This window comes from Catharus ustulatus, chromosome 17 (assembly GCF_009819885.2).
Source record: "Catharus ustulatus isolate bCatUst1 chromosome 17, bCatUst1.pri.v2, whole genome shotgun sequence".
Taxonomy (NCBI): Eukaryota; Metazoa; Chordata; class Aves; order Passeriformes; family Turdidae; genus Catharus; species Catharus ustulatus.
In genome coordinates, this window is record NC_046237.1 from 11,261,863 (window position 1) to 11,288,323 (window position 26,461).

Below are 26,461 nucleotides of genomic sequence, written 5' to 3' on the forward strand. Positions count from 1 at the left end.
ATGTAGAAGGAAAAACAAAAAGAAATCTTTTAAAGAGCTGAAATGGTCTCCAATAATCTATTTAGTCTTACATGAAACCTCTTAAAAGGAACAAATAGCCTTTGAGCTTTTAAAGAACATCCTATCCTATCCTATCCTATCCTATCCTATCCTATCCTATCCTATCCTATCCTATCCTATCCTATCCTATCCTATCCTATCCTATCCTATCCTATCCTATCCTATATCCTATCCTATATCCTATCCTATATCCTATCCTATATCCTATCCTATATCCTATCCTATATCCTATCCTATATCCTATCCTATCCATCCATTTTAGCTCTTACCCAGCAGAGATACCTGAGTAGCCAAACATTTTAGGTGACTTTTGACTGCAGACCCACAGACTGTTGCTTTGTGCTTTCTAGAGAAGTATTTGTTTTAGCTTATCTGGACCTTCCCTGCAATTCCAGTTCCTCAGATCCACTTCAGTGATACTTTTATGATTATGGTTATGGATATTGCTAGACAGGGAGATAAAATAGCATATAAAATATTGTGAGAGAGAGGGAGAGTACTTCTGTGTGTAGAGATAATGGGCTGGACCTGTTGTCCCCACTGGATGTGTTCTGTCCTGGTGAAGCTGCAAATGTGGCTTTGCTGGGATGGGCTTTCCTGGAGGGATCCAACTCAGCCATGGAAGGACCATGCAGGCCTTGAGCCCTTACAGGGCTTGGGGAAGAGAAAGGAACTTCCCTCCCTTGGGGAGAAAGAAGATATTTCCAAGTATAGGCAATGTCTGGAGGCTCTGAGCTGTGCCAGTCCAGCTAAATAAAATCCCTCTCTGTGGCCAGAGCTTGTTCCCCCCATGGCCTGGCCAGGCCCAGGCAGGAGGTGTGCACAGAAGGGGTTAAATTGCACGAGAGCTGCTCCTCACCTTTGAACTCAGGTCCAGCCAGAGGTTTTCCTGGCACAGATGTGTTCTCTGGAGGGAGGGAAACAGCAGCCAGGCAAAACCCAGCTGACATCAGCAGCTCTCCAGCTTCACCAGAATTGTTTAATTTCGTTAGGGGTGTGTGAGCTCTGGGCAGGGGAATGGCCAAGATCAGTGCTGGTGTAAGGGGGCATGGTCCCTGCAGGGACACGTGCCTGTGTGAGGTGTGTGCCCACATCCAGAAGTCCCTTCAGAGTGGCACTAATGTGCCATGGGCATGGGCAGTGATGGGTAAGGGACAAGAGCTGCTGCAGGAGTGACTGCTGTGGGCACACAGGACAGGGCAAGGACAAATGGACACCTCTCACACGTGGGGAGGGCAGGAGGCTAACCCTGCTCACCCCCACCTGTCCCACTCCTGTCACTGTGGTGACAACTGCTCGCCCTGGTCACCTCTCCAGGGCAAAGCCCTTTGCAGCTGCCGAGGCATCTGGTGGTGTCTGATGTTGAATTTCCAGTGAGGACCTGCCCTCCACTGGGGATTTACTGCTGGGTCTGTGCTTCCAAGGAATGTTTTCTCCTGTACCAGGGAGCCACCAGTGTCAGGGCACCTTGGGTATGTAGGGTGAGCTGGGTTTCAGCTCCTCACAAGCATCTGAACACCAAATCCTTTCCCAACAGCAGAAATACATGAATGTAGCAGCTTTTGGGTAAATCTGTTCTGTGTTACAGGAGCCAAACCTCTCAGCTCTCTCCCATTCCCTGCTCTGCCAGTCCCAGAGTGCTATGTCACTGGAAATCTCCACAGGCAATGCTGGGTGGGTCCTGCCCAGACGAGGGCCAGGAGCTGTCCCCGTGTCCCAGAGCTGTGCCTGGCTGGCAGGCAGGCAGTGCTGCACCCAAGGACTTGTTTCTGCTCTCACTGCTGTGCCCTTCACCTTTGCAGGCAGAGGAACATCTGCGTGCTCTGCTCCCCGAGGACACCCAAGCCAGCACTGAATTCCTGCCCCAGCTCAAGGAGAGGAGATTCCTTTGCTTGGCTTATGTTCCCATGGAGTCCTCATCCACTGCCCTGGGCAAGACAAAGGGTAATGCTGCTGCTGGCACAGTGTCCCTGAGCCCTGGGGTGGTCAGGGCATGAGAAGGCTCCCCTGTGGGGGTCTCCCATTGGTGCTGGGCTGCAGAGCCTTCCTGGTGGGCTCCAGGCGGGCTCAGCCTGCCCAGCAAGGGCTGCAGGGAGCCTGGTTCTGTGGGACACACGCAGGGGACTCGTGTGTGACGGGAGGCAACAGCTTTGCCTCACACACCTGGCCCTGAGGGACACCCAGTGATCCTCACAGAGGGGGTAGAATGGACAAAACCGACCCAACATCATTTTGTGCATCGCTGTCTGTCATCAGATTAGGTGTTTTACTCAGCTGTTAAAAAGTTCCCTACAGGATCCTCCTCCTTTCTCTTCTTTAGATAGAAAGTGAGTTTTAAATTAAAGATGCCTTTTTCCATGGAAATTAAAATCAAGTACATTTTGTTGATAGCACTGAGATTGTCATTAAAGAAACAAAAGCAGGAGGCACTGACTGGGAAATGTAAGTTAACTGATGAAATTATTCTGAAATTTGACCATTTCACTGCAAGTGAAGGTAAAGCTGGAGACAAGAAAAACAAGGGATATTCTTAAAATATGTCAATGCTGATAGCTTGAGAATATTGGTTGAGAAAAAAATCAGGTTTTGACCTGAAAGAAGGTAATATTTCAAGCGAAATGCTGCTCCCCCTCCCTCATTACACATGGCACCAAGCACATCAAATATTCCTGATGTTCCCCTCCTGGTAGCTGCAGGGACCCATCCCACAGTGGCCAGCCCTTCTGCTTCCCACAGGGAATGCTGCCCACAGCCTGGCTTTTGCCTCCTTGAGCCCACCCCTGAAATTGCTCTAGAAGCTGCTTTCCTACTGCTGCAGCTGCACACAGGGAGATTTTATGGGAAACTACAATGGAAGCAAAAAGCAACTGCTTTATTTTTAATGGAGAGAGAGAAGACATCAGCCCTTCTCCCAGGTCTCCTTTTGCTCAGAGCTCAGTCTCTGGTCTCTCACATCACCAGACTCCCCATGTGTTTATGCTTGCAGTTAATAATGCTGCAAAGCACCAGCCTGGCTTCCCTGGCTGCAGCTCTCCAGGGTCCCTGAGGACACTGTGAAAAGCAGCTTCTTCAGGGTTTGACCTGAACCAAATGCCAGTTTTGACCTTCCCCCAAACCACTGGGCAGTGGACAAATTTCCAGCTGACTTGTAAAAAATTATTCAGAACAGCTGAGCTGCCTGCCAGGTTGCAATTTGCTCCTACCCACCACCTGCACCTCCTCCTCCCCACCCAAAACTATCCCTCCCACCTAAATTCTCACTCCTTGGGTATAGCTAGCAGGTGTTTCTTCATCTTTCACAGCTGGTCAGATTTTCCTGCTCTCTTTAAAGTGCTACAGTGAGACATCAGTGCTGGCATGATCACTCTGGGGAGTAAAGGGTGGTTGTATTTAGGGGTTAAATGAACTGCTGAAGGGAGCAAAGCTCTTCCCCTCTGGGTTTTAGGAAGGAGCTTTGGGGTCCTGGTCTAACAGGGCAGGCAGGGTGTGCTGGTGGAGGGATGGGCAGTGAGGGGACTGAGAGGTCTCTGTGCTCAGGGGTTGTGGACTGCTTCCCGTGCTTCAGGCCTCAGCCCCTGGGAGATGTGCTCCCAGGTATGTTTGGTGAATTGTTTTTTTCCAAAGTGCTTCAAGCTTTAGCCACCTGCTGTTTTCCTTAAGTTCTGCATGTAGTTTTTTTCTAAAATTTTGAGGGTTGGTTGTCTCCAGCTTGCCCTGAGCCAGGGCTGCTTGGTTGGGTTCCTGCTCTGTTTTGCAGTGTCCCTGGAGTGCAGGGAACAGGATCTGTAGGAGAAAATTGGACAAGCCAGGAGCTCTCCAGAGGGTGCCTAAGAAAGCTCCCTGAAATGCAGAAGTGCTTTAAAGTCTTTCCTAACTTCTTCCTGGACTTGCTATGGAGTCTCAGTGGGAATGAAAGTGGAGTTCAGTACTAGCTTGCAGCTATCTCTTAGATCTGTAGCAGGGGAAAACTTGAGCTTTTTTTTCTCTCCCCACGTGTTTGCAGGAATCCTCCTTCCCACCTCCCTCCCTCCTCTTCTCTGAGCTGAAACTGGGGCATCTCCCCCTTGAGCTGTGACAGCCCCTGAGCTGGGTGAAAGCTGTGGGGCTGTCCTCAGTGCCCTCCTCTCACCCCTGCCCCTCCAAACTCTGTGTTTCCTCCAGAACATCCCCTGTGTCCCAGTGGCAGCCGTGCCAGCCCTGTCCCTGCTGGCAGCCAGCCCTTCCCAGAGCAGGAGAGGACGAGGGACTCGCTGGAGGGGTTTGCAATGTAGGTTAGGCAGTGACATCAGGGAGGAGGGTGGGAGCAGCCCTCAGATGACGAGTCTATGAGGTTGTGTCTCCGTGCAAGGTACGCCTTGCATTAGTAATGTGTTTGTAGCAAATAACGCGGGGCTGGCATGGGAATGTGGGTCACCACTGCCAGAACCGCGCCAGGAGCAGGGAGCTGCTCGTGCTCTGCTCACAGGCAAACGTATGTTACTGAGGGATGTGTGGTGGGGGGACATTTAGCTGCAGTCACTGCTCCAACTTGTAAGTAGCAGCTTTCTGTTGTGTGAGTGGGTGCTGCCTGCCTGGGGTGCGATGGTGTTTGAGGAGGGGGCAGTGGGGTGCAGGGGTTTGTGTTCCTATGTGTGATAGTCACATATACTGGGGAGCCCCTAGCCTTGCTGTGCTCTCTGTGGCCCTGGCCGTGCCTGGACCATCCGTGCTGCTCCAGCAGGCACAAGGAGGGGTGCAGCCGGGCATGGATAACCAAGGATTCCACCGTATCGTCGTGACCTATTTCTGGTGCTGCTGTTCAGTGTGTGTGCTCAGGAAATCTTTGTGCTTTAGGGGGAGTAGGGTTTGTTAGTGATAAGGAAAAGCCTGCTTGACTGCTTGTGAGATTTAAACAAGCCACAAACCAACCTGGTTTTGATGGTGGACTTGGGCTGGGGAAGGTGGCTCTGAACCTGAATATAAAGGGATGTGGGAAGGGGATATACACATCCTAAAAACAGGTATGGTACTTCAGTACTAGAGACTTTAACCCCAGAGCAAGTCCCTTTAATGAAAAAGCTGTGCTAGAAAAGGCAGCTGTTGGTCAGCAGGGACTTGTTGAGTGGCTTCACTTCCAGCAAAGAGGCAGTGGAGCAGAACAGGGCTGGTGGAGGGAGGCATGAATGGGCTGCAGGGCTGGAAGGGGCTCCTGCCTGGTTGCTAAAACAGGCTTGACCAAGCCCCTTGGAGCGAGTCAGGAACTTGTCCTGCATGCTGTGCTGCTAGTAAATATCTCCAAGGCACTTGGATGTGTTTCCATGGCTTGCCCATGGCTCTCAAAGATGCCCAAGCTGTGATATCTCCATCTGTGCCTGAGTCGTTATTTCCCCAGCATCTGGGATCAGATCAGTGGCAGCAAGCTGACCCTGAGGCTAAACCCAAGCTTGTGGGGCTTCAGATTTGGAGGAAATGGGCTGTATCACCTGATGGAGCTGCAGGCAGTGAGTGAGGTGTCAGGTTGAGTTGCTCTGGCAAGAGGCTCCTGAGCAGGAGTGTGAACCTTCACTCCTTTACCTACTGCTTGGGGCTTGTCCACACACACCTGTGTGCCCTGTGCCAATCTCCTCCCAGGCCTGGATCCTTCAGTGAGTGTTTTCTGCTCAGAGACAGCAGCAGTGATCCTTGTGCTGTGCCTGTCCAGCAGCCACAGCCCCGAGGCAGGTGTTGGGTGACCTTCAGTGGACCTCAGTGAGGCAGGGAGAGCCAGGCTGTCAGGGAAAGGACTATGCCCAGGGGGAGGAGATGGGGCTTGGTCTGTCTGGGTGCTGCCTGCATGCTGTCCCTGCTGGTGGGTGCCAGCTGGGACAGGATCTTGGACTTGCTGCAGGGTAAAATATAGACAAGGTCAGGGCCTCAGACCAGCCTGATGTTGTAAGTTCTCTGCATGGTTTGTGGGCTGTGCTTTAAATGCCTGCTTTGCCTTTCTTATCCATTCAGAAACCCTAAACCCACAGCTTAGTTTTTTGGCTGCTCATCAGAGCTGCCCCCAAATCCCAGATCTGCTGGGGATTTGGTGGGGCCAGTTCAGGGGTTCTCAGGAGTTTACAGGACCCCTCTACCTGGCAGATCCAAAGATCCATGCAGGAAGGTCTCAGTTGTGGGCTTGTTTGCCTCAAAACTCACTGTCCTACAGAACCTTTTCCCAGGGAGATGATTCTGGCCATTGGTGCTGTCCACTTCTTGGTCTGTAGAAGAGTTATTCCAGGATGACAGCTTGCTAGTGTCTATAAAACATCTTTTTAGATGGTGAGGGAAACATGTTTCTGCAATGTTTTGATTCTTGCTTTCCCTTCAGTGGCATAACTGAGGAGCAAAACTGAGCCTTGAAATAATTTTGCTATCTACTCCTAAGCAAAACAAGGAACTCCTCTGTACAGGCTGCACTCCTTGGGCTTCCCTCTGGCTCAGCCTGTGCAGCAGGGAGCAGGCTCAGAGCTTCCTCTCTGTGAAGGGAGAGGTGATGATGATGATGAGTGGTGGCAACTGCCTGCACAGCTAAGCAGCAGGGATGCTCCATGGTGGGAATCCCAGCTTCTGGCACTGGCTATGTGTCCTTGGGCAAGTCACCCCTGTGATGTGTGTGTGCTGGCTTACCTCCTGAGGGGCCTGAAAGGTTTCATTCACATCCCTAATTACTCACAGAGTCCTCAATGGAAGGGGCAGTGGATGTGCCAAGTGTGTGACGTATCCCAGTACAACCTCGTCCTTGTAAGCACTCTCCTTGTCCCCCTGGGGACACAGGGGTGGCTTGGTGTTGACAGTGGTGCTTTAGCCTGAGTCCCTTGGCCACCAGCGAGGGTGTCTGTTTTGTGGTGCTCATCCCTGTCCTGTGAGCTATTGAGGGCTCCTGGTGAGGCTGGGAGCAAAGATGCCCTGGTTCCTATAATTTCCTGGTTATTTTGGTATGTGAGTGGAAGGGGGAGGAGGGTGGCTGTGGAGAGAAGAGCAAGGTCAGTGAAGAACAAATGTGCCTCTGTGCACTTGTGATCACGCTGCCAGCTAATCGGCTTCGGTGCTCCAACTTTCCTCACAGAGCTCATCAGGCACGGCCGGGAGAGGATAGAACAAACCATCAAGGCCTCCGGCTCCAGGCTCTGCTCCTAGTGAGTACCAAACCCTGCCAGTGGGATGGGAGCCCTTTAACAGCTCAGCCTGATAGCCCTGTGCTGGCTGGGTGGTGGATGGAGCTGGCTGGCACCGGGCAGATGTGGGCAGTCCCTGACACAGCTGCCAGTATCCACTGCTGCCTGGCAGCTCCTGCCGTGCCCAGCCTGGCTGTGCAGGAGGGGCTGCTCTGGGATGGCTGGGGGGCTGTGCCTGCTGGTGTGTGGGGGCAGATGTGGGGTCTTTGGGGCCCCTTTTAGGGAGGAGTAGGGCAGAGGGTGGCTGTGGGGATGAAAGCTTCAGAGCCTTGATGCAGTGTGTGAGAGTGTGGTGGGGCTGAGGGGGAGTCTAAGCTCTCTGGGACAAGGGAGAAGGGAGCAGAGCTGTTTTGTTCATGTTATCTTCTTCATTATGGCTTTTGCAAAGAGCATAGGGGAACCCTAAAAAACAAAGGGAGGAATCCCTGAGGCAAGGCTCACCCATCCCCAGTGATGCTCAGGCAGGATGGATCTGAACCAACAAGTGTTAGTCTGGCTTCTCTAGCCCCCAGCAAAACCTGCACCATGCAGATGAGGTCTTTAATGCCTCTGCTCACTGAGTCTGCCCTGGCTGCCATGGCACCATCCCTGTTCCCTGCAATGCCAACAGCCCCAGCTGCCCTGGTCTGACTTGGCCTGGGGACTGGCCTCTGGCTGCTGCCAGCCCCATGGGCTGTGGTGGCTGGACCTATCTGGACTCTGCTGGCTGCCCTGTGGGGATGCTCACTGGGCTGCAGTATCCCAGTGCAGTGGGGAGGGGGCTGCATCTGCCTTGAGGGAGATCTGGCCATGGCTAGGAGGGCTGGGCTGTAACTTCACCTGACCTGGTGCTGTGCTGCTCCTCGTGTGCCTGTGCAGTTCTGCTATTGCAAGTCAGGGGCTAATACTGGACATGCTTGTTCACCCAGGAACTCTGTTTCCCCAACCTCCTGTCAGCACACGCTGTTCCCTGCCTCCCCCAGAGTGTGGGCACCCCATCCTTTGGGGATGGCAGTGCTGGGGAGCTCAGCTGAGCCCTCCCGTGAGGGAAGGGGTGCATGCTTTGGGGTCTGCACTACTCCCTGGCAAGTTCATGGAGTGAAGCTGTTTCTCTCTCAGATTTTGTATTCAACACTGACTTCCTCTTCTTTCCCCAGTGCTGAGCGAGTTGTTTTTTTAATGGATCGTTCCCGGAGCCCAGACAAAAGCACCCAGGTGAGATCATGGCTCTGAACAAGCAAATCCTCAACTTTAGGACAAAGGGAGCTTGGTACCCTTAGATGAAAAACAAGGAGAGTGTCTGTGTTAACCTGTTGGGTGTCTAACTGCTGCCTTGTCCTGTGATGGTGCTGGGTGGAGAAAAACAGCAGAGAGGCCCTTTTGGACAAGGTGTGATGTTGCCAGAGTCTGGGGAGGGTAAGATTCCTAGGGAACAGGAAGAGAAGGAACAGTCTGTTTGTATGTGTATGTATCCCCTTGTCTTTGGGAAGAGGGAGGCTGCAGCTCTGTGGCTCTGGGTGTGCATAAGGCCAGCTAAAGAGATCTTGTTTGCTGAAGTATCCACTGGGTCTCTTGCTGATGAGTGTTTATCAGTGACTCTGTGTGAGGGATGCTGTGCTGAGGAAGGGAAAACCCAACTTGTAGCATAATTCTTGTGACTAAAATTCTTGTTATCTTCTCTAGCCTTCAACACCAACTGACAACATCAACCTCGGACCTTCTGCTAACCCCAAGTAAGCTCCCTGCAAAGCCAGGTAGGGTGTGGAGCATGAAGAGATTTGGCAGGGATGCAGATGGTCCCTGTGTGCCACACAGTGGTTTCTGCAGGAGTCTGGACAATTGTATTTCTTGGTTTTAACACCACATGTGTCATCAGTGCACCAGCTGCCAAGACTGAGCTGTAGCTGGTACTTGTTATAATCATTCTCTCCTGGCCACATCTGCAGCCCCTTCTCCCTTTTCTTTTGAGAGGCAGTAAGAGATGTTCTCCCTCATCACTGCTGCCTTCCTATTTTTCTATAGCAACAGGGATAAACCGTGTCCCCTGCAGAGGCATCACCTTGTCCTTGCAGCTGCTGTCCTGCTGTCCTCAGCCCGTGGGTGCCCTGACACACACAGGGTCAATCCTGGGAGCGAGGGTCACCCATCAGTGCCCTTTAATCCCTTTCACAAACACTCCTTTTTCCAAGCAGGAACTCTGCTTTGATGGTGGTGCTACTGTTGCGTGTTTTTCTCCCAGAAACATTAACTTGTTTCATTCTTGCCCAACAGTGCCAAGCCAACAGACTTTGACTTCCTAAAGGTTATTGGCAAAGGAAGCTTTGGAAAAGTAAGTGGACTTGTGCAGGTGGGCTGCAGCTTTTTGGAGGCAGTTTGGTAGGAAAATGTGTTGCTGAAGGAGTTTCTGTCTGTGTCCTTTGCTTGCACCCTTCCTGAAGTGTTTGGATTGAGATTAAATAAAACCTGAGATACTGTTATTAACAGTCCATTCTAGCTTCAAGGTCCTTCACCTCTCCAAGGACTGAAGAATGAGGTATTTTATGCTCTGAGTGGTCATGGTAAAGAGCAGTGCTTGATTTGAAATAAGCTTCAAACTTGTTTAGCAAAAGATCTCCAGAGAAACCTTGGAAACAGCCAGGACCCACATTAAATGGGGTTGACCCCAAATGCTCCAAAACTCTTTTCAGTTGGGTGTCTAGGGAATATATGTGGACATATTGAATGCTTTTCTTCTGGCAATGAAAAAGTGCTGGGAATTGAGAGGGCTGGAGTCTGGTGTTTGAAACCCTGTACTTGGCCCTCTGAAGTAGTTTTCAGAGTATCACTCACAAGAGTGTTGAGCTAATGAGGAAACCCTGAGCAAGGTGAGACAAACAGGTGACCAGGACCTTCTGTTGCAGGTTCTCCTGGCCAAACGCAAATGTGATGGGACATTTTATGCAGTGAAAGTCTTGCATAAGAAAACCATCCTCAAGAAAAAGGAGGTATGTCTGCCCTCCTGGGCTGTTCTGGAGATTGTGGTTGATGTATGAGATCTCTGGCTAATGCAAGTGGGGTACTTGGCATTCAGGCAGGCAGTTCTATGTTAAACATGGATTTGCCTGTGCCATGAGAATAAAAGAACAGAGGTTAATTAGGTCAGATAGGAGGGAGTGGTTCTCTTTTTAGGGCTGGAAATGACCCTCTGAGCACCCAGCTTCCACCTGTTTTGAAAACAGCAGTGAGCCCTTAGGGCAGGCTGGGCTGAGTCCTTGCCTGGAACCTTGATGCCTTGTCTGCTTTTTGATAGCAAAACCACATCATGGCAGAACGCAATGTGCTCCTGAAAAATGTCAAGCACCCCTTCCTCGTGGGACTCCACTACTCCTTCCAGACCTCAGAGAAGCTTTACTTTGTGCTTGACTATGTAAATGGAGGAGAGGTGAGTGCACTTACAGGCTTGGTTTGAATCCTTTTTGGTCCTTCACAAACATACTGCTTTATTTAAAACTATTTCTTGTCAGAAGATAATGATGTTGAGGAACAATGTTGTTTTGACTGCTGGCAAGGAGCAGTCAGAAATAGCTGGCAGGATACCTCACCTGTGAATTGATTCAAGATCTTGCTGGCTATGACCTGAGTCAGATGATTCACAAAATAAAAATTCTGAGAAAAGCAGCAGTGGGGCATTTTAAAATCCTATGGAGAATATGGGAAATACTGGTGAGGTTTAGGGAAAACCCCCTTTTGGGTCAGCCCTGGATCCATGCCTAGTGCTTAGGGGTGACTTTTTCTGTCCTGTAGAAGCTTACCTTTCTCAGCTGTCTTTCTGTGCTATCTGAAACTGTTGGAAGATATTGTTAAGGTGGATATCTTACCCAGCTTGAGTTCATGTTGGGGGCCTTTGCATGTTTAGCTCTCTGCATGTGCCACTTCTCATGGTTGTACTACCACTGTAATCAGCCTGTGGGTTGTAGTAAGCCAGAAGCTTAACCAGGTCAGCAGATGATGGGGAGTTTGATAATTAATTGTTAATTTTTGTGAATGATGAGGAGGAGAAATGAATCAATTTCTAGAGAGGTGTTCGGATTGCTTAAATTCACTTGGCTTGGGCTTAGTTCATGCTGTTCATGTGCTACCTGCTGCAAATCACTTCTCACTTATGTAGCTGGCTTTCAGCCTTGCTCCAGATGAGCACTCATTTATTTAGAGACATGATCAACCCTCTCACCTTCCCATAGCTCTTCTTCCACCTGCAAAGGGAGCGCTGTTTCCGTGAGCCCAGGGCTCGATTCTACGCTGCAGAAGTTGCCAGTGCCATTGGGTACCTGCATTCCCTAAACATCATCTACAGGTGAGGCAGGGGCACCAAGCCTGCCCAGGCAGGGGGTGTGGTGTTGGGAGACAAAGGGATTCACTGGGGAAGTGAAATGCAGGATGGGAGCAGCTGAACAATGTCCTACCCCTACCTGCCAAGACTGTGCTGCTGGCACTTTACCCTGCAAGAGGGTCTGCACAGGACCTGATGGGCAATAAACCATTCCTTCCCCTTTCCACTATCACTCTGAGAGTATTAAACTGAAAGCCATAAAATAAACCTGGCTCAATAAGTAAGAAATCGTCTCTCAGTAACAACTTACGCGTAGAAATGCAGGCTAACACCCGACCCTGTGTGAAAACAGTTTATTTATGTTTGCATGTATGTATACTGATGGGAGTCTGCAATTTGGGAAGGTCTTGCTGATCTGGACTGGGAGGGTTTGTTAGCTCCTGTTCTTAGCTGATGCTGTTTCAGATCCATGTTTTGTAAATATCTGGCCAAATCTGCTCAAACAGCACTTTGTCTTGCAGGGATTTAAAGCCTGAGAACATCCTCCTGGATTGCCAGGTACATTCACAGCTTGGGCTTTCTTCCTGCTAGCTTTAAAAACATCAGGACCACAAGCAGAGGGCTGTGACTCTGCAAGCTGGACTATAGCTGACATGATGGCATGGATTTTGTCTGTCTGCCCCACCACACTTGAGTGGATGAGTGGGCTTTGCCCTTTGAAGAACTGCTTGGTTTTGGGGCCTTTGGCTCATTCCCAGAAGCTGGGACCTGACCTGTGGGTAGGGATTAGGGGAGTGAAGAGCAGCAGGAAATCACAGCAGTACTGGATCTCTTCATGGGTATCTAGATGGAGACAAATGAAAAATAAGAAATCTAGACTTTATTTTTTCTACAGGCCTCAGTACCTGTACTGTAGGATGAACATCAGGGAAGGCAGATGTGCAGTGGGGAACTAAAAGCCACATAAGAATTAATGTTTAAGCAAATCTTTGGAGATCCTGTCTCCTCTCCAAAAAGAGTGGGACAAACTAGAATGTCTCTCTTCTTCAGGGACATATAGTACTGACAGACTTTGGACTCTGCAAAGAAGGAATGGAGCAAGAGGAGACAACTTCTACCTTTTGTGGCACTCCTGAGGTACTGCATGTGCTGGGGCTTTGCTGTGACCTGGGGGCTGGAAACCTTCAGGCACTTGGTGCTCTGGGTCTTGGGCTTATGTGACACTTCAAAAAAATTATGGGCTCTCTGAGGTTGTCAACCTGAAGCTGGAGTTCAGATAAGACCTCCCCTATCCAGCAGAGACAGCTCTTGCTGTAACAACACAGCAATTTTAGAGTATTGATGAGCTGTTGGGGCAGGGCTTCCTGCACTTGGAAATGGCCAGACTTGTGAAAATAGCTGTGGAGGTGGAGACAACCTTGTCCCTGGGAGCAGGGTGTTTACCTTCTGAGACCCCAGAGGTGCAGAACAAGGAGCCTGCTGGCACTGGCATGCACAGGACCTTGCTGTGCTCTTGTGTGTCCTTGTGCAAGCAGGAGCTGCAGAATGCCCTGCACAGAGGAGGGGACCAGACTCCCCACAGAATGCAAACACTGCTCAGAGGGGAGGAAATGCCTGTCCTCCAGTGCACTCCAACTGGGTTTTGAAAAAAAACTAACTATTTCCAGTCTGGCTTCTTGGAGGATTTTTTGCCTGCTTCTCATCTCGCTGAGCCTGGAGATTTTGGTAGCACTTCAGCCTAGGTAATACACCTGCCCTGCTGCTGTCAGGCAGCCTGGCAGAGTCTGTGAACATAACACCTTCAAGTGGAAGGGGGCAGGAATTTCCCCCCTTTTACAGTGAGGTGTCACTTATGCAACAGCACGACATTAACCAAGCAGGAATGTTTGAGCTTTGTTTTCTAGTTTTGATGTGTGTTGGTGTTTTCCTGCTCTGGATAGAGCCTGATAGTACACTGAGGTAATTCTGTGGGAAACTGTTCTGCAGACTGCTCAAATTCTTGTCTGTTGCTCCTTGATGGTGGCTCTTAGTAGTTTTGCTGCTTTGGACAGACTTACCAGGGCTAAAAACTGCAGCTTTTTCAAAAATACAGGAGATTTTTAGAGGTGTGATGTGCCACAGCAGGACAGGATTGCTGGCTGAATTGCCAGGTGGCAAATGCTTATAGAAGTCCTCTCCAGGAAGAGAACCTCCTGTAGCCTGCAAGGATACTGAGGGCTTTGGTAGGTGTCTCTCAACCCCACTGCTCCAAAGCAACTGGAGAGTTTATTAGATAATAGTAGGAAAAGCATCTGTGTTATCCTTAATGCATTTGCTCAACTTGAGCTGCAGCCAGCTTTGGGACTAAGAAGGGCAAAGCCCTTTCTTTATAATTTGACTCCAATATTTCCTTCTGACTTCCCAGTATCTGGCTCCTGAGGTGCTAAAGAAGCAGCCCTATGACAGGACAGTAGACTGGTGGTGCCTAGGAGCTGTCCTCTATGAAATGCTCTTTGGGCTGGTAAGTCTGGAAATGAACTGGTTTACTTTACATAGTGGAAATTTTATTTGCAAAAGCTGTTGTGTGAGGTTGGACTGGTGTCCACAAGCTACTTGGTAGACAACTAAATCCTGAATTAATGTTCTGGTTCAATCCTACCACTGCCCTTTTCAGCAGAGGTGTGGCAGATCTCCCTCATCTGCTCACTGCAGGACTCATTTTGCCTTGCAGTGTGTGGCTCCTTCGGGTAGCTCATGTTTTACCTGGCTGCTTCTCCTCTCTTTCAAATCAGCCTCCTTTTTACAGCCGGGATGTGTCTCAGATGTATGACAACATTCTGCACAAGCCACTGCAGATCCAAGGAACCAAGACTGTGGCAGCTTGTGACATCATCCAGGGACTTCTCCACAAGGACCAGAAGAGGAGGCTGGGTGCCAAAACAGACTTTGTAGGTAGCCTTCACTATGAGCAGGAGGGATGAGGGAGGGGAAAATGTCTATTCTGAGCATTTCTCTGATAACAGCAGTGCCTTGGAAAAACCTTCCCATACAGCCAGTCTCTTCAGCCTCCTACAAGGGACACATGGGGTTGACTTGAATTTCCAAAGGGAGAGGGGTGGTGGCCAGCCAAGGACACCAGTGTGTAACTGGTCACTTCCCTTCAGGGGATTCCTGGACCAGGACCCTGAGGTATTAAGGATTTGTGGATATGAGTATATGGTAACTTCAAGTCTTTCTTCAACCACTTAAAGCTGTGAGACCAGTAGGGTTGGCAGAACACTGACTTTTCCTTCCTGCTTTCTGTACAGCTTGAGATAAAGAACCATGTATTCTTCAGCCCAATAAACTGGGATGATTTATATCACAAGAGGATTACTCCCCCATTCAACCCCAATGTGGTAAGTGGGTAACTGTCTGTTTTACAGAAGGGATCCTCTCCAGATGTTTCATGCTCATACTGAGGGTTCTGAGGTGTGGGTTGGGACCTGCAGATGCAGTGGTGACCAGTCTTTTAGAAGAGCAGCTGTGTTGGACTGTCTGAACAGAAGGGTCTGGTTTGGGTCTGCTCACTTAATGATTGTCTCTGCTCCTTGGCTTAGGCTGGCCCAGCTGATCTGCGACACTTTGATCCTGAGTTTACCCAAGAAGCCATCTCTGCCTCCATCACCCGCACGCCTGACCTAGCAGCCAGCAGCTCCAGTGCCTCAGATGCATTTTTAGGATTTTCATATGCACCAACTGAAGAGGACATTTAAGTTTTATAAAGGCTTTGTTTAGCCATATTTTAAATGAATGGGTTTTATGTTTATTTTCTTCTTTTCGTTTTCCCTTTTGAGAGGACTGGTACTGTCCTTTGCGCATGGTTTAAGGAAATTGGCACTAACACACTAACTGGCTGGGATGGAACAGAGCTCTTAATTTTTGCTGTTTGGTGGATTTTTTCCCTAAATGAATATTTCCCTGCCAGGGAAAGTAGGACACTGACTATGATTTTTCCCTGAGTGTCTTGTGCTACTTGGAGAATTGTATTCACTCTGGTTGTATTTATGGTTGAGGTATGTGCCATCATTCACATCAACAGCCATGTCCCAGTAACTGGGCACTTTTTTTAAATTTTGTTTTGAGGAGGTATGCTCAGCTATGTTCAATGCCTTTCCCCAAGCCCCCAACAGAAAAGGAAACCTGTCACTCAAGCTGCTCATCCTGGGCTGAGGGAAAAACTGTTTCCCAGTTATTGCTCCAAAGGCACCTGCAGCTCTGTAAATCCTGAACTGCACTGTGGCTTTTCATGCCAGAAAATCCTTGAAGTGAGTGGATCAGCTTTCTAGTCCAGGACTGGGATATCACTTAAGCAACAACAAGGCTGTGCTGGAGGAGCTCATGTGTAACAGGAAAAATCCCAGACCTCAGGGGGGCTGGGGAAAGAGGCCAAGTTGTTTGGAAAAATAAAAATAACTTTATAGCTGAAGTCGGGGTGGGGGTGCTTTCACAGCATGTGCTTGACTTTCACCAGGCACACCAACACTACTGTGCTGAGCACAGGGCAGTGAACAGCACGTGCTGGCCAAGGTCCAGGCTCCAGCACTCACCTGACAATGCCCATCACTGATCTGGAACAGTTATTTATTCTGCCTTAATTTAAATATTGGTGTATTCATTGAATGTCACTTCCCACATTTTTTTTTTAAGCTGTTCTGTTCTGTTGCTGGGGGGAGGAGAGGGGGCTCAGAGCAACACGGGGATAAGCAAGGGGCTTTCTAAAAGTTGTGTGATGCTCATGCTATGGGGAACCTTGTGCTGGTACAACTCGGTGTATGGATTCGTTTTTTTTTGTTTTTTTTTTTTTTTAAATCGGGCTCAATCTTGTATATGCTGAAGTCATTGAAACATGACATGGTTTATATTAAAGTTGCAAACACTGCTGTACTTCTCCGCTTCTCCTGGATCAGGGTGTTGGCTTTTGCTGGGCCTGAGAGTACAGGGCTGCATGCAGAAAATCACTAACATTGCTGAGTTTAATTTAAAGATGAGTTCCCTCATTTAAGCTGATCACAGACTCATGGAAGGGTTGAGCATCTTCAATGCTACGGGCAGGGATCTCTGCTACTCTCCCACACTCCCCTAAGTCCTGTCCAGACCAGCCTCGGCCACTTCCAGGGATGGAACAGCCACAGCTTCTCTAGCCCCCTGTGCCAGGGCCTCCCCACCCTCACAGGGAAGGACCTGCAGATTTAGACACAAGCAAACTCAAAGGCCCAGAATGTCACGATGCGCTCCGGGACTGGGCCGGGCCCAGACAGGCGCGGACTGGGGCGAGGGCCCGCGCTGAGGGAGGGCGGGAGCGCGCAGCCAATCCCCGCCCCGTCACACCCCCCGCCCTCCGCAGTGGTACCGCCCCGCCCCTGTCCTTGGCTGGGAGTGGAGCGAACCACTGCGGCGACCTCCGCACTCGGGGGGGGGGAGAGAAATGCCATTTGCGCATGCGTCCTGTCGGAGCGTTGCTAGGGCGCGCGTGGTGACGGCGGGGCCGCGTTGGGGAGGCGCGGGCGGCCGGAGCGCTGGGCTGACCCGCCGCTCCCCAGAGCCCTCCGGCAGCCCCGGGGGAGCCTATGGAGAGCGGCCCGCGCAATGCCATAGTGTTCAACGCCTCCAAGGGCGAGAGCTTCACGCCGGCTGGCGGCTACAAGGCCCTGCGGAAGAGGCTGCGCGGCAGCTGGAAGGTGCTAAGGTGAGGGGCGGCTCTGGGGCGCGGACAGGCCCCGGCGGGGCGCTGGGGACCCGAGGGGCCTGTGGGGATGTGTCCCCTGGGCTGAGGTCGCTCTCTCGCGTTGATTGCGCCCTGTTGAATCTTCTGCTGCTGTGCGTGGTTGTTGGGAGCTACAGCTCGCCTGTGGAGGAGTGGAGTGTGAGGGGTAAGGATGAAGCTCCTCGTACAGATTTGTGGGTCTGTCTCGATTTGGAGTTTAGCACAAAAAGAAAACAGGGCTTTTGTAGATGGTGCTGTTTATCTGACCGCTGCAAAATGGCACGGCATGGAAGTGTCTGGGAGAGGAGATGAGGAAAGGTTGTTCCCCAGAGGGTGCTGGCACTGCCCAGGCTCCCCAGGGAACGGGCACGGCCCCGAGGCTGCCAGAGCTCCAGGAGCTCCAGGACAGCGCTGCCAGGGATGCTCAGGGTGGGGTTCTGGGGGTGTCTGTGCAGGGACAGGGGCTGGGCTGCCTCATCCTGGGGGTCCCTCCCAGCTCATCTCATTCTGTGAAATGTGGCCAGACTAAAATGAAGAGAAAGAAAAATAATAAGAAGATCCTCAGGTGCAAAGTTTAATAGCAGCTGTGACGGCTTGCAGCAGTTCCGGATCTGCCACAGTGCCTTGTCAGAGGAGTGTTGCTATTTAGCTGGTTGACATTTGTAAGGGTTATTTTTGCTCAAGTTGTCAGCTTTAAACCCAGATAAAAGGATGCAAAGTGACTGAAGTGATTTGCTTTGTGTTCATTGCCAGTCCTTTATAAAAAAAACAAAAGGAAAAAGTTGTGCTTCAGGACTATAGCCAAGAATAATGTGTGTCTTTATTAATCCATTTGTAGCTTAAAAGATGAGATCACATCTGAGAGACTGTTTGGGGTGAAATTGTGGATTACAGCAGGACCAAGAGAGAAATTCAGTGCTGATGAGGTAAGAAGTCAATAATTGTTTTCAAGCTAATTATGTTTTAAATTTTGCCTAAGTAGAAAAGAACAAGACAGGAGACTTTGCTGTAATGTGGCTTTAAATGAATTCATATAGATTGGAATTTGAACGTTTTTCTTATAGGATCAAATTTAATGCAAGCAGTCAAAATCATCTCGTCTCAGTATAACTTTGTGTGTAGCTTCTCATGTTTGTTTTGGTTTTTTTCCTTTATCTTTGTTGATTTCTAGTTTTCCGTTCTGAAGAAATTCCTGGAGGATGGTGGGGCCATCCTGGTGATGCTGAGAGAAGGTGGAGAGTCCCGCAATGGCACAAACATTAACTTTTTGTTAGAAGAATATGGGATCATTTTCAATAATGGTAATGGGGCTCCCTGCTACCTTTAGTCATCAATTTGCAGCAAAATTGAAAGGGCAGGTTCAGCCTTTGTGGATACTAGCAGATCTTTCTCACAAAATATCTTTTGCTCTAAAAGATGTTTTCTCTTTAAATCTGCATGCACATGGCAAGGTAATATTGGAGCACAGCAGAGGCTTTCCATGGATAGAGTACATGGACAACTTAGCCATTTCCATTCCTTTGCTGTAGTTGTTAGTTTAATTTACTGAAAAAGTAGAATTCTGGGGAAATTTCTTGATTAAAAAACCCTTAGTTTAAAACATTTACCACACATTTTAAAGGATTGAATCTCTTGATGCTCACCCTGAAGAATAAGTTGCACATTTCTTTAGCAGACCAATAAAATGTCATTCATTAGTTTTGTGCTGCCAATGTGGAAAAAAGCCCCAACATCCCAAGGCAAGTGTGTGTCAGTGTACATAAAATATTTGGGGTTTTTGGTGGCTTTTCTAAACTGTGCCTTTTTTGCACCAATAGTATTCAATTAATCAAATGTTTGGAAGATATATAAAAAAATAGAGTTGTAAAAGTTGATACAGCCTATTTTAGCTGAATCATCTTTTTGTCTCTTTTGCTTTGCAGAAGATTGTGATGTGCATAACTTCTTATATTTTTATTTGAAATTGCAAACCTATTCCTATTCTAAATCTATTTTGTCCAAAAGGAAACAATAGAGATGGCTGATTTCAATTCTTTTTGGTAGCTAAATGCCAGCTTTGTGGGGTTAGAAGCAAACACCCAAGGAATCCTAGAGCTAAACTACTTTTTCTTTGCTAAATCTAACACAACAATCAGCTAAGATGTAGATTTCTGGATTTTTTTCTTTCCTCAAGATGCTGTAGTACGAAATGTGTATTACAAGTACCACCACCCCAAAGAAGCACTGATCTCAGATGGAGTTTTGAACAGGTAAATATTTGGGCTGTGTGACTCTTCACAGTAAACTCTTATAATCTGGAATGTTTTCAGTAAGGTTTGCTTTTCAATATCTCGTAGGGGAATCAGTGAAGCTGCAAAGAAAACAGTGCTTGAGGCAGCAGATGAAGATGGAAGGGGCCATGACTCACAGTAAGTGTTTTCTCTGAGGAAACTGATGTGAAAATATGTAGAACACCTCAAAATTGGCAGGTTTGTGATTAGCAGCACTGTGCTTAGAGTGAGGTTTTCTAATTAATTTCTTATGTTCTTATGCTTCTTAGGTTATATCTGGAAAGGACAATCTGTTTAGTAGAGCTTGGTAACCTCTGAAGGAGCAGGAGGGATAGGTTTGGAAAGGAATTACTGTTCCCATGACCAGATCTTTTTTGTGTCTAGTCTATGGGTTTCAGTTTGAGTTCTGTGAATTCTGTCAATCTGCCCCACCTGCCTGGTGCATGCAGGTGCTTATGGAGTTTCTGTATTTCCTGCAGAGCTCTCACCTTTGTTTATCCTTTTGGAGCCACACTGAATGTGATGAAGCCAGCAGTGGCAATTCTGTCCACAGGATCTGTCTGCTTCCCACTCAACAGGCCTATCCTGGCTTTCTATCAGCATGAGGTATGAGCTGCCTGGGGCACTCCCTGCATTCCCCCTGCCCCACACAAAAACTGGGAGTGGAACTTCAGGGGTACTTACAAACCCACCTCTGTTTTTGATGCAAGTGCAAACTCCAGATGAGCCCACTGACTCCTGACTTTTTTTATGGTAAACTTCTTTGCGTGGGTTTCAGAGGAGAATTGGTGCAGTGGTCAGTTCTTTAAAGTTTCTGAGGTTTTTCCACTCCTTTAGTAACAATTTATTAAATAAGATTATCCTTAGCTTTGTAAGTACAGCACATTGAATTAAAGAAGAGGCCTCTCACCTTGGAATCAGTAGATTTTTCATATCCAGCCCTGTTGATTTATAAAATAAATTCAGAAATTTAGTAGTAAAAGAGTTACAGGCATAGGATTGATATTGTTAATGAATGTGAACAAGTTAACACAGTTTTTTACTATGTAGACAAGTAATGCAATGCAATAACAATTGCCTCTAAAACTGTGATTTGGAAGGAATTTTTGCTATATTGTATTTTTTCTTGGTAGAGTAAAGGGGGAAAGATGGCAGCACTGGGGTCTTCCCACATGTTCAATGACCAGTATTTAGATAAAGAAGAAAATGGTAAGATCATGGTAAGTTGGAGTTTTTTGGGAGTTGTTTTTTTTTTCTTTAAAAACACCTTGTTGGATCTTCACAATGTTTGCAAAGGCTCAGCTTCATTTTAGAGCAAGACAGCTATGAAATGGATTCAGTATGGGGATTCTAAGCCAATACTAACAGATAGTCTTTGATTTATTAGCTTATTTTTAATCTTTTTCATGGTATGTAATTTAATACAGTTAATATGAATATTTAAGCATAGTAGGAGATTACTTGTATCCTCCTGAAAGTAACTGAGTTTTGCTTTTCCCCAGGATGTGCTTTTCCAGTGGCTCACAACATCAGATATCCACTTAAACCAGATGGATATGGAGGACCCTGAGGTAAGAGAGATCCATCACAAGGAGGTAAAGAGCAGTGGGAGCTGGCAGCACTGCTCTTGGCACACCATGTGTTCAGCACACAGCAGTTAACAGCAAGATGTGTGCTGCTGTTGTTGCAGAACCTTTAGTCATGGTCTAGGGTTGAGTAGGCAGATGGCTCAGGTGTAAAAATTAATGGTAACACTCAGCTCTAGATTGCTATTCATGATCAGATATAATTTGTGAAAGTCTCTTTCTGATTTGCCTATGTTTATGAGATGGACTGCTGCAGTGTAATGAGTTTGCACTTCACTCTGAGCCCTCAGGCAAGAGCAATGTGCAGGAAGGAAAGGCAGATTTTCTGTATGTAAGTAGGGATTAACCTGTATGGCAGTTTTAGTTGTACACAAATGCTGGTTTTATTTGGAAATATCTTTATGTGATAAAATTGTATACTCTGTGTACATAAAAGAACAACAATTTTGCTCAGTTGGTTATTAAACTGGCTGTTTTAATTGTAAAGAATTAGCAGACATCCAAATAAAGCATCCGTGTGTTGGGTAGCTTTGAGTTGGCACAGTTACTGATCTAATGAGCTGCACTGCAAAGGGCCATACCTGGCAGGGAGTGAAATCATTATTTCTTAGTGAGATTTTAGGTAGAAAAAGGCCATGGGAATGGGTTGGCTGCTCCAGTTGACAGGGCTGTGTGTCTGTGTGTCCAGATTTCAGACTACACCGTGCTCCCAGACACAGCCGCGCTCTCCGAGCAGCTGCGAGTGTGCCTGCAGGAAGGAGAAGAGAACCCAAGAGACTTCACAAAGCTCTTTGATACATCTCTTTATCAGCTGGACACAACTGCCCTCCCTTCAGTTATCAAGTCAGCAGCTGTAATTTTCTTACTCCTTATTTATTTATTCCATTTGGTGTTCTGCATGTTCTGTTTGTGTCTAGCTCTGCAAGAGCACAAAGGACTGAGCTATAGGCAGCATTTTGAATATGGATATAGCAGGAGATAGATTTGTACAGTGTGGCAGTGATGTTTTCTCTTACTTCTTAGCTGTAGTTTCTGGCATTTTCTCCTTTTTTTTTCTGACTCCATGAGATTCATTGATCTGATATTTTGAGAGCTATCTGCAGTGAAGTTGGGCACATTCTGGAGTGATAACTGAGAGCTGCTCATTTTTCCACTTTGGAATTACTTGGCATTTACTGAAAGTTGCATTTCAATCAGCTTTGCATTTCCCAATAATTGTGTTTTGAGGTTTATCAGCTGCTCGGTTTTACCAGTTTGTGTCACTAACAGCTTTGTCCATCATAACTCCCCTGTTACCCAGATCATGTCTCAACACACTGAGTAGTGGCAGCTTAACACAGATTCCATGAAACTCCCCTCTGCTGGGGACACTCTTTCTTCTTACTCTGTATTTCTTGTATTTTCACTGGTCATGAATTCACAGGAGGATCTCCCTTCTGACCCCAAAACTAATACTTTTTTTTAAAATAACTTCTGATTTTTTACTTCCTTGCAAACCTTTGTGAAATCCCAGTTCTGCTTGTTCTGTGCTGGATCACTTTTTCTTCATCCATGTTCATCCTGCTAAAAGTCAATTGTAGAATTGAGCTGTGATTTTTTAAAATCATCTTATATATCCTTGTCTTCCTTATATATCATCTTCCTCTGTCACAACTTTCATTTGCTCACTGTAGAAGTTATTTATTACTGATCTGTAGTTCTCTGAGGTCCTTATAAAATGGACATACTTTTTTTTTTCTGTGCTGTTTCAGTGCAAAACTTTGATGCTGGTGTGTTACAAAAATCCATCCCTATAGCTTGCCAGTGGAAATAGGTGTGGTATCATTTTTCCCTCATAGTCTGAATTTTTCTGTGCTGCAGAGCTTATGAAGAACTGAATGTGAAACATGAACCCCTCCAACTCATTCAGCCTGAATTTGAGACTCCACTCCCTGTCCTCCAGCCAGCTGTGAGTAATTTTCTTGCTTGTACAGTACAGGGAGGACCCTTCTCCATAAAGGTTGGGCTTGATAATTTTGGATGTCTGTTCCAACCTTAATGAGTCTCTATGTCATTTGTTTTGTGCAAAACCTCTGTGTATCATTCCTGTAGTTCTGTAAAATAAGTGGTGAGAAATGCTGTAGTAATAAGTAATCATTTAGGAGCTGACTACATCTTTTAGGAAAGAGCACTTATTTACACTTTTAATTTATTAAAAGAGCTTCAAAATGTAGTGTGTGGTACCAAAAGAGCATCCTTGTGTGATAAGCCTTGTAGCTGCTCCCTGTCCTGTGAGGTGCTGGCCCAGCCTTCCCTGTGAAAACAGAATGTGGTATTTCAGAAAGTGTGTAAGTACTGAACTGCCTGCTGCCGGGGAGGAGCCAGGCTGTCCTGCTCTGCCTCCATCTCCCACATCCTCAGGGGAAGCAGAAAGTGGAGCATTGGTCTTTTACAGCAGGAGCTGATCAAATTTTTACCAGCAATGTTTGGGCTGACAGCAACAAGGGCTATGGGGATGTCCAACTCATTTCAGAAGGCAGGAATCTCTGAGTATTTGCATTTTGTCAGCATTGTTCCATCCTTCTTTACCCTGGCCACTGAGGATCTTTTAGAGCTGCAGGAGTGTAACTGAAAGTGGTGTCTCATTCACTACTTTTTAAAAACCCAAGTCAAATTTGAAACATAAATGCTGCCTGCATGAAACAGAAAATACTCTGACCAGAATTTGTGTCAGTATCTTTTCAGAGTGAGCTGTTAGGGCAAATTTAGTTCCTCAGTTCTCAGCCATCACCTGTGTCTCATGGAGCAAAACTGAAATTGAAGTTAAGAATGTCTGGTTGTGATGCTGGATGATAATTCTGGCATACATGTGGCTAAACTCTTTTCAAATATTCAATTATGTTTATAACATAAAAATGGAATTTTCAAATTATGCCCCTTTGTTTGGCGGCATTGGAATTGCTTTTGACTTTTGAAAGAGTTTCTTCAAGTCCAATATAAGTTCAAAAACTGTTGTCGTAGAGGTGTGTAAAGAGTAAGAAAAATATGTGGCAATCAACCCCTGCTCCTTTTTTTCTGCAAGGTTTTTCCACCTGCTTTCAAAGAATTACCTCCTCCTGCTCTGGAACTGTTTGACTTGGATGAAACTTTTTCTTCTGAGAAAGCACGTCTTGCAGAGATCACAAACAAATGTAAGTGGAGCAGATTGTTTGCACATTTAAAATAAAAGTCCACATTTTTGAGAGAAAAATTGTTATATTTACTGCTCTTATCCTGATCTAAGAAACTGAAAGGCTTTGGAAATTAATAGCATGACTTTATGTACCATGATATTATATTTTGTCTGTTATGTGACATTTTATCATTTTATCATGCTGTTTCCTATATTGTGCATAAATTGCTTTGTGCACTCTTGCTGATGGATTTCACATCCTTTTTATGCTTTGAAGTTAAAATGTTCAGATAATTCTAAACACCTAAAGAAGATGAGCAGGTACTGGCTGCAGGAATGCATCATGGCTAGTTCACTGAGCTTGGTTATGGGACTGAACCTCCCAGGGTGCCAACAGCAAATGGAGATTCAGAGCAGGTTTTTGGCCAGCTGTTCCAGATGTGTGTGATACTCACTGCCTTCCTCCCTGGTGCTCCTTTAGGCACTGACGATGACCTGGAGTTTTACGTGCGGAAATGTGGCGATATCCTGGGAGTGACGAGTGAGCTCCCAAAGGACAAGCAAGATGCCAAATATATCCTGGAGCACATTTTCTTCCAAGTGGTTGAGTTTAAGAAGCTGAATCAGGTATTTTTAATAACAATTGCAAGTGAGTAGTTGGTAGTAGCCGCAGTGAGGGTGGTGTGCCATTGTAGCAGCTACACTTGTCACAGGCAAGAGGTGAAGTAAGACATGAGCTGTGCAATAAATGAGATTGGTGAAGTGTGATCCAGAGTACTTCTGACAGTTAATCTCCATAAAACATGTAGTGCTCCATTTATTAAGTCTCATTTATTTTAATTGGGAGATTAGTACATGCAAGTGTAGTTTGTAATTGCAGCTAAATCCAGTGCATTGCTGGTGCCTGAGTGAGAGCAGGGAGTCCTCAGGAGTGGTCACAGCTCTGGCCAGTGCTGCAGTGCAGAGGTGACAGCAGCATTGTTCCTCAGGAGCTGCACTGAATACAGCTGTGCTGAAAGAATTCTTCATAGCAGATGTAATGCTTCAAAGTGTATTTAGAGCATATTGGCAGAGCAGCAGTTTGTGCTAGCAAGAATTGCCAAAAATCTTACAGTTCTATGCTGTTGTTAAAACTCTTTTTTCTCTTTTTTTTTTTCCCTCACTTAAGGAACACGATACTGACCCGAGTGAAGCTGCATTCCAGAATGGTACCTGAGATCTGGCTTTCCCCAGTTTGAGATAGACCTTTTAGGGAAAGTATATTTTTACATTTTGAAAGCCTCTCTTTTCAGTGTATTGATTGGGACTGTCTCAGTAGTTCACTGGATGCTTGGATCATTTATGTGTGGTAGTTCAGATAATTAATGCCTTCTGGGGAACTGCTTGTATTTCACAAGCACCTTCCAAAGAATTTCTTATTTTTCTACTTCTTTATTGAAACTGTAATTTTTTAATATATTAAAAAAATAATATACCAAGAACATGTGTTTTGGGTCCTTCTTTCTGGCTTTCTGGCTCCAGCATTTATTTAGTAGTTGTCTTACTGTTGGTTCTCCTGGTGTATATGAAATCCTTAATTGCACTGTGACAAGGGTTGTTATTTTAGTTTGTGAACTGAGGACAAAAAAATAGAGCCATAATTATAACAGGAGCTGCTGAAAATACATTTATCACCCTGAGGCAGCCTCCTTTTGTCTCTCTGCCAAAGGAACTAAGGAGAGGTGAGTTTGCTACTGTAGAAAGAAAATGTTTCTTCCAAGGGAGGGGAGGATTTGAAATAAGCAATAATGACAGTTTCAGATTGCTTCCTCATCGGACTGGAACTGCAGAATTTTTAAAAGAGAGGACAGCACAAGGATGAAAACCTTAAGATTTAATGGATCATTATTAAGAAACTGTGTTACTGCACAGAAACTCAGGAATATTTCTACTTCCAATTATTTGATATCAACCCCACTTCCTGAGGTAGAGTTCAGTAATGCACAGGAGTGGAAATTCAGGTTCAATTCATTGAGTGGGAAATGTTGAAACTCAATGCACAGCAAAAATAAGGTCAGTGGTGAGAAGAAAAGATTTGTCATCATCAATACCAAACCTCTTTGCAAGGACATTTTTTTATATTAATGTGGTGAATTTGCATTACAAAGCCTTTTCTGGCTGTCAGTCTGACACTCAAATTGTCAAATTCTTGTCCCACTCA

The 26,461-nt window shown here is 46.8% G+C and overlaps 2 protein-coding genes across 3 annotated transcripts; both read left to right on the top strand.

Moving 5' to 3' along the window:
- Positions 1 to 1,508: 1,508 nt before the first annotated feature.
- On the top strand, positions 1,509 to 16,383 carry SGK2 (serum/glucocorticoid regulated kinase 2). Of its 2 annotated transcripts, none has more exons than XM_033075312.2 (14): positions 1,509 to 2,004; positions 7,133 to 7,202; positions 8,378 to 8,435; positions 8,904 to 8,953; positions 9,492 to 9,549; positions 10,121 to 10,204; positions 10,510 to 10,641; positions 11,441 to 11,553; positions 12,051 to 12,087; positions 12,580 to 12,666; positions 13,934 to 14,029; positions 14,301 to 14,456; positions 14,817 to 14,906; positions 15,108 to 16,383. In XM_033075312.2, exons 1-14 carry the CDS (start codon positions 1,728 to 1,730, stop codon positions 15,261 to 15,263), a joined length of 1,464 nt encoding a protein of 487 aa, XP_032931203.1. In that variant the 5' UTR covers positions 1,509 to 1,727; the 3' UTR covers positions 15,264 to 16,383. The 2 variants fall into 2 exon arrangements, with proteins under 2 accessions (XP_032931203.1, XP_032931204.1); XM_033075313.2 differs by lacking the exon at positions 1,509 to 2,004 and adding an exon at positions 4,493 to 4,590.
- A 628-nt stretch (positions 16,384 to 17,011) lies between these two features.
- On the top strand, positions 17,012 to 25,742 carry IFT52 (intraflagellar transport 52). The gene is made up of 13 exons (XM_033075268.1): positions 17,012 to 17,236; positions 18,093 to 18,180; positions 18,426 to 18,555; positions 19,428 to 19,503; positions 19,591 to 19,662; positions 20,004 to 20,130; positions 20,658 to 20,744; positions 21,027 to 21,095; positions 21,799 to 21,953; positions 22,971 to 23,058; positions 24,172 to 24,280; positions 24,743 to 24,888; positions 25,430 to 25,742. The coding sequence occupies exons 1-13, from the start codon at positions 17,118 to 17,120 to the stop codon at positions 25,475 to 25,477; spliced, it is 1,314 nt and encodes a 437-aa protein (XP_032931159.1). The 5' UTR covers positions 17,012 to 17,117; the 3' UTR covers positions 25,478 to 25,742.
- Positions 25,743 to 26,461: the final 719 nt, after the last annotated feature.

Coding starts and splice junctions, on each gene's coding strand:
- SGK2 (XM_033075312.2), top strand. CDS start 1,728: ATGCTGGGTGGGTCCTGCCCAGACGAGGGCCAGGAGCTGTCCCCGTGT. Junction 2,005..7,132: donor TGCCCTGGGCAAGACAAAGG/GTAATGCTGCTG, acceptor CTTTCCTCACAG/AGCTCATCAGGCACGGCCGG. Junction 14,907..15,107: donor CCCCATTCAACCCCAATGTG/GTAAGTGGGTAA, acceptor TCCTTGGCTTAG/GCTGGCCCAGCTGATCTGCG.
- IFT52 (XM_033075268.1), top strand. CDS start 17,118: ATGGAGAGCGGCCCGCGCAATGCCATAGTGTTCAACGCCTCCAAGGGC. Junction 17,237..18,092: donor GGCAGCTGGAAGGTGCTAAG/GTGAGGGGCGGC, acceptor ATCCATTTGTAG/CTTAAAAGATGAGATCACAT. Junction 21,096..21,798: donor TGGATATGGAGGACCCTGAG/GTAAGAGAGATC, acceptor CTGTGTGTCCAG/ATTTCAGACTACACCGTGCT.